General features: G+C 36.2%; 1 protein-coding gene across 1 annotated transcript; it reads left to right on the top strand.

Annotated features, from left to right (window-relative positions):
• Nucleotides 1–488: 488 nt before the first annotated feature.
• Nucleotides 489–6,475, top strand: LOC145632192 (uncharacterized). The gene is made up of 3 exons (XM_081684503.1): nt 489–1,558; nt 5,971–6,050; nt 6,145–6,475. Exons 1-3 carry the CDS (start codon nt 668–670, stop codon nt 6,236–6,238), a joined length of 1,065 nt encoding a protein of 354 aa, XP_081540629.1. The 5' UTR covers nt 489–667; the 3' UTR covers nt 6,239–6,475.
• The last annotated feature ends 635 nt before the right edge of the window (nt 6,476–7,110 follow it).

Below are 7,110 nucleotides of genomic sequence, written 5' to 3'. Positions count from 1 at the left end.
CAAGGTAGGGTTGCCGGATTCTAGGTTTGGCTGGGGATTTTTTTTATTTTTTTTTTATATTTTTTAACCAATTAACTCGTGACACGTGTCAGTTTTAAAAAATAAAAATAAAAATTAACCCATTCAACCAGTAACCTGTATTTGGGATTGAAGAAAAAGAAAACCCCCCAAAGTATGGATTATTCTAATATAATCTAAAGTTGATATTATTCTACCAAATTTAATAAAGGTTGGGATTATTATTTCTAATTTTTCCATTATTTTTTGCAAAAAAAAAATAAAATCTTAACTTAAATTCCACCGCTACACAAACTCTCTATAAATTCTATAAACCTCGATAATTCAAGACTTTTTCAAAATCAAACTTCTTCATTTAGGAACCATCTTACGATTCTTACCATCGTACCACTATTTATTCCCAAACAATCACCAATTAATAAAAAATAAAAAAATAAAAAAAATTGTCAAAAAAAAAAAAGTAAAATGAGAATGAACACAACATTCTAGACTGTTCTTTAAATCAGAACCCTCCAGATCCCAACCCCACTCCACACACACCTACACTCCCTTTTTCTTTTCTTCGCCTCCGCCCCAATTCTCACTCCCCCTTCTTTCTCTCTCTAAAAACACATCACTTTCTCTCTCTTCAACCTTCTTCTCTGCAACAATGGCGAAATACGGCGAAGGAGACAAGCGTTGGATAGTACAAGACAGACCAGACGGAACCAACGTTCACAATTGGCACTGGGCTGAAACAGATTGTCTCGAATGGTCTAGAACAAAGCTCTCAGATTCTCTATCCAACCTCACAATCTTATCCGGGGAAGGAAACCTCTTCGTGAAGATCACAAAGCTCGACAAGCTCGAAGGCGAGGCGTATGTGAACATCCGAAAGGGGAAGATAATTCCCGGGTACGAGCTCGCCCTTACCCTCTCGTGGGAGGGCGAGGCGAAGGACGATTCAGGAGTTTGTCTTTCAAAATCAGTCGGTAAAATCGAGATTCCGTATATCTCCGATGAGAATGCGGATGAGGATCCGGAGGTTAGGGTCAGCTTCGACGATGATGGGGCTGTTGGGAGGAGGATAAAAGAGGCGTTTATTGCGAAGGGGAAGCCGGTGGTGTTGGAGAAGGTGAGGGAGTATGTGGAGAGTATGGCGAGAGGTGGGCCGTGTAAGGAGGAGTTGGAGGTGAAGAAGGTGGCGCCCAAGGCGGGGGCAGGGGAGGGTGAGGGTTCGAAAGGTGGGGCGGGTTCGACACCGGCTGTGGCGGTACCGAAGAAGAAGGAGGTGAAGAAGAGTGAGGAGAAGAAAGGGTTTAGGACGGTGAAATTGAGTGAGAGGTTTCGGTGTAGGGCGGTTGATTTGTATGAGATATTGATGGATGAGAATAGGTGGAAGGGTTTTACTCAGAGTAATGCTAAGATTAGTAGGGAGGTTGGAGGAGAGTTTAGTATTTTCGACGGCTCTGTTACTGGGTCTAATGTTGAATTGAAGGAAGGGAAGTTGATTGTTCAGAAATGGAGGTTTGGGAATTGGCCTGATGGTGTTTTCTCTACGGTAATTTCATTTTTTTTTTTTAATTTTATTATTATTATTATTTTAATTGTTATTTGGGTTATCTTTTATTCCTATGTTGATGATTTGAATTGTTTGATTGTATATTGTTGCTATTTATTTATGATATTTGATTTTCATGACATTTGATTTGTTGTGAACTTGTGATGTTAATTTGATTGGAAAGTGGAAATGGTTTTTTTTGTTGGATTTTGCTTCAAATTTTGACATGGGTGTTTTGATTAAGACTTTGTATACTGTATACTGTATAGTATAGGGTATTGATTAAGACTTTGGTTGTGTAAATGTTTGATATGAGTTTGTCTTGGTTTGATCATATTAATCCAGCTCGAGGAAGAGGATTTATAGTTGCTTGTGGAAAAGTTGAGGTGTTCATTTGGTTAGATGGCAAATTTTTCTGGGAAAGATAGCCATAATACGAGAAAAGTTTCCGCCTTTGAGTAAATGAGTTATTGATAATGATGAGCAGGAGAAAGTTTTGCGTCTTAGGTTCAAGTTCTTAATCGTTTGCTCTATTGTTGTAAACTAGATTTTCTTGAGGCATTGAATCTAATTATTAATTGATAGTTTCAGTTGTATCAAATTGATCAAAGGCTTATAGTAATGACTAATGAGATGAGTAAGTCTACTTAGGGCAATTAGTGGGAAAAAAAAGTTGACTTAAGGGGCCATCGGTAGTTGATAGTTTTCCCGCTTGAGGGGAGATTACATTGCCTTGCTTGGCTCTTAATGTTTAGGAATTTTTTACATGTCAACTAGTTGCCTGAATTTTTGCTACCTCTGGCTCCAATTAAGTTATATCAGGTATTGGTTACAATTATGCTTTTTACGCGTGTGTTAATATTGTATCTTCACATGTAAGTTTGTCTTTTTTGCATTGTTAGATATATACTTTGTTTTGCGCCTTGTTTGGATTTTAAGAAAAGGGAGGGAAAAGAAAGAAGGGAAACGGATGACATTGTCTATAGTCTGGATAACAATTTTAGAGGGTGAGGGAAATGGAGGGAAAATTTTCATTAGTTGTTTGAGAATAAAATCTTTTCAAATTTGGAAAGAAATTACTAGTAAACTTAATTTTCTTCTCATAATCAGACATATCAGACTCCACCAATTCCTTCTTCCGTTGCATTGCTCACTCCACTGTTGTTTCCCTACTTCTGCCATTATCACCCTCAAATTTCACAATGTATATATCCCTTGATTTGAATAACTGAATCTAGTTATGCATTACGAATAATAGTGTAGAAGGGAAGTGATTGAATCGGGAAATTAGGGTTTCAAAATTGAGGGAAAAGAGAAGGGAATTAAATTGGGGAAAGTGATGAAGAAATGAAGAGAGAAAATGTGGATAGTTGAGAAGTAATCTGTGAAGAAGATTAATCCCTTTTTAATTTATTTTATTCAAATTTTTGGGTATTTATTCTGATTATTTTTGGGAAATTGCTGATGTTTTTTGGGATTTGAGGATATTGAAGGGGATGATGGTACAAGGGGGTAGTTTCCATTCCCATTCTTTCCTTTTCTCTTTTATCTAAATAAAGGAATTGGATTTCTTCCCCCCTCCGCTCCTTACCTGAAATTGTATCCAACTTAATGATAAGGGTCTCTGGTTTTTGCCCCTTGTCCGAGGGTAGGTTTGCTCAGTCAATTGGCTTTTATCCATATTAAGGACTGAGAGTTCCTTGTCTGAGGGGCTGAGGGAGGGCATAGAGGTGGTGTGTAAAGGACTGACCCCCTTTTTGTGTGTGTGTGTGTGTGAATTTCATTTCCCTTGGAGTACATTTATAGTTTTGTACTAGTATATTCATATCAAGGGAACACTTTTCAATTGTATGCTTTTATATTCTGAGTGGAATCTAAAACTAAGGATTTCATATAATCTTATGGCATGTTGAAAACTGATTCTTAAAAAGTGGAGAAGTACACACTTTGCTGGAAAACCAGGGTTAAATGTTTAATTCTGTCACTAACATCTGACCAATAATAAATTAGTGATTTGTGCAGGACTTATACCTAGAGTCAAGTCTTATATTTTTACCTCTTTCAAAACAAGAGTAGAATTTTAAGATACTGAAATGTAAATGAACCTCTTCCTACAGGGTGCTGCCCTTACATGATCAAAACTAGCCTTAAGACTTGTTGACCTTACAAACTTAAGACCATTGAAAATGCAGAAACTGTTTGAATTTGTACTCTTGATTGAAATTGGTTCAGAGGGCACCTTGCCTAGATAGAAATCATCATCGAATAGTCAGTGCTAACTGCTAAGTGTGAACACATTAGCCCTTTCAAACCATTCATACATTTAAGCATGTGCCCTGTACAACACCTGAAGCATAAATATATTCTCGTTTTCCCTGGAACCCGTTTATTATACAGATACCTTAAACCACTTGTGCCGGAGAAAGACCTTATCCCAAGCAGTATTTTGGATATCATAAAGTGACCTGCCAAGCTTAACTCTTTGGTAACTTCAAGTTGTTAAGCCTGAGAACTGAAAGGATGCCTGAAACCTTTTGACTAGTACAGATGCCTAAAATAACTTGTAGAATGACCTTATTCCAAGCACTATCTAGAATACCAAAAGTGACCTGCCAACTGCCAAGATTAGTTCTTTGTAAACCTGGAGGAAGCATGAGATCTGAGAAGATGTCCTGAACTGATTTGAAACTAGAGAGTAGGAAGTCTATGTAATTGAAAATTTTACAAGTCATGATTATGTAATTGGAAATTTGCCCTCTCTAGAAAATTCCATTCCATGCTAGCCCATATATATAGATCAAAATAGGAACATACACTGACCTATTTTCTGGTGTGCATCATTTATAATCTATGAGAACCAATGTACATTAGATCGGCTAAGCACAAGTCAAGTCAAAAGGGACAACTCGGACAAGGGAATGAAAGAAAACCTATGCAAGGAGATACGCTAAAAATCTTTGAAATATAAGATGAAAAACATGAGTGAATGACAGTTTATTTAAGTTCTGATGTAGTTGCACCCTTTTTTTATTTTTTATTTTTTTTTACTGAGATTACTAGAAATTTCAATAGCATTCCAGCAATGCTCATCTTTTTTAAGGATAGAGTTGTTTAAGCTGAATAGATCATATATAAACTATGAGGGATCCATTTACCTCTATAAGAAGTCGATTAAGTGGTTGCTTTTAGAGAAGACTAGGAAGATGGCACAGATGGAAACAAAGGTGATTACATTACTACTCAAAAAGTATAAAAATTGATGATTAGATACCTGATAAGCTGAACTTTAGCCAAATAGTTTCTTTTTGTGATAAGCCGGAGAGCGAAATTTTGATTTTTATTTCTTATTGGAAATGGATCTGAAATTTTTCCACTGTCGTGATTTCCTGGTTAATTATGCTATCCCTATTTGGGTCCTAAAATAATCCATATCTTGCAAAACAAATGTATAGAAATTAATTCTACACCTGATGCTAAGGAGAATGGGGCAGTGAAGAATCACTAAGCAAGCATAAACAGTTTTGAGTTTTGACAAAGAAAGAATCATCCTATAAAAAATGGCAGAACATTGAAATCATGTGCTGGACTGAAGAGTTACAACTTACAAGATATTTTGAGCTATAAAATATTTCTTAGTATCCTTCTCAATGATCTGTTTACTGCAAATCTGACATTATCTCATTGCAAATGCCAAACTGACGCTATCCTTTAATCACACAACCACAAGAGATCTAATAGTCTGAGAATACATACTCTATAGACCCACTTGTCCACCCCAATAGCAAGATAAGTGGTAATACTATTCTATTGAAGCTTATAATTTGCTGAAGACAATATTGAGAGTTTAAAGCTAAACTTCAAGCCTGTTCCGTTGGTAAAATTGATTGAAAGTCAATATTTTTTGATACTCAAAGCCCCTATAAATTTAGGATGTTGAAGAAGGTGTCGCCTTATTTCATCCTATGTAGATCATGATTATGAATTGCATTGCGATAACAATAATTGACGTATATTATAGTATCTTACTGATAGCTGTTGGGATCTTAAAAACAGTAACGTGATTGTGAAAGTTTGAGGTGGGCTGAATTTTGAACTACTAAATAGAGTATACATTAATGTGTGTGAAACCGCACTTTAATGCTTTTTTGTTTGCTGTGTAATTACTAGTTTTGTTGTTGTGGGGGAAGGGGGATGGAGAGGATTTTGCTGTACCAAGTTTATAATATTGTAGCATTTTGTCCATTCTTGCCATTTAACATGTTGATGAACAAGCTAGCAGTGCGAGAACCTCTGCAATGAGGTTCTGTTATAATACTACGTATTATTTTATTATTGTATTTATATTACGCCATACATTTAATGTTGGATCGATGTAGTCTTTCTATTGATCTCATTGTAATTGGTGTGTCCAGGTGAAGCTGACATTTGAGGAGCCAGAATCTGGTGTCACTGTGGTTAAGTTGGTTCAGACTGATGTTCCCGAGGAAGATAGGTTGGTTTTAGTTTAGGGTTTGTGTCTGTCTAATATATTGTATGTATGCCTTTTGGTTCTTGATAGATTGATGGTATGCTCTTATCTGATGCAGATATGGGAATGAAACTGTGGTGGAAAACACAGAGAGAGGCTGGCGAGATCTGATCTTCCAAAGGATTCGCGCTATCTTTGGCTTTGGACTTTGACCGCTCAGCTAAAATTATTCCTTTGCCATTTCAAGTGTAACACACTAATTGATATATTCCTTGTTGTTTAGCCATGAATGTTATTTGTTGAAGTGGCTGGACTATTTTTCAGATGATCATGAAAGTATCGTGGACAATATTGTGTCTCCATCTGTCATATTATCATGTAACAGTGGTTATTTTCAGAAGTTTTGAAGTAATGAAGAGGCTCTTCTCTTCTGATTTTTGTTGGTTTTCTATTTCTGATTTGATGCAGCTCATTTCTTTCAGTTTCCTCATTTTTGTTAGCTTAACTACTGCATAAACCCTGATAGATGAGCATCTTTTCGTCTATTTTCTGTGTTTGTTATTAGTCTACACTTGGGCATCTTACTCATACAACTACGAGCATAGAAGGGAGGGAGCTGATGTTTTTGCTGCCTAGTTAGAAATCTAACAAGCTATGGTCAATATAAATGATCCAGCTGTTGAAACTGAAACGGATTGAATACCTCGTGCCAAAGTGTGCCCAACAAATGTGTTCAGTATTCCTGTATAAACTTGAGCTATGTCTTTTTACAATTGGTGCTTCCAGATCCTTGACCTCGGCAGGTTACCAGGGGCCACCTTACGTGGTGAAAAAATGTGCATTTGAAGATCGTGAAGGTTATTGACTTATTGTTACAAACTTACAATAGAGAAGGAATGGAGATAGTATTTTGGAATTACATTTAATCCATATAAGGCTATTAAAAGTCTATGCGATTATAATTTTAAAAGGATTTTATATGATAATGGATAACCTTACTCCTTCCGTGTTTTAATAAGTGTTAAAGTTTTACTAAATACGCAGAGACACAATTTTGACCATTAATTTAACTAATTATATCTTT

The sequence above is a fragment of the Chenopodium album genome, chromosome 5, assembly GCF_948465745.1.
Source record: "Chenopodium album chromosome 5, dcCheAlbu1.1, whole genome shotgun sequence".
In the NCBI taxonomy this organism is placed as follows: Eukaryota; Viridiplantae; Streptophyta; class Magnoliopsida; order Caryophyllales; family Amaranthaceae; genus Chenopodium; species Chenopodium album.
This window is presented reverse-complemented; position numbering and strand designations above follow the sequence as displayed.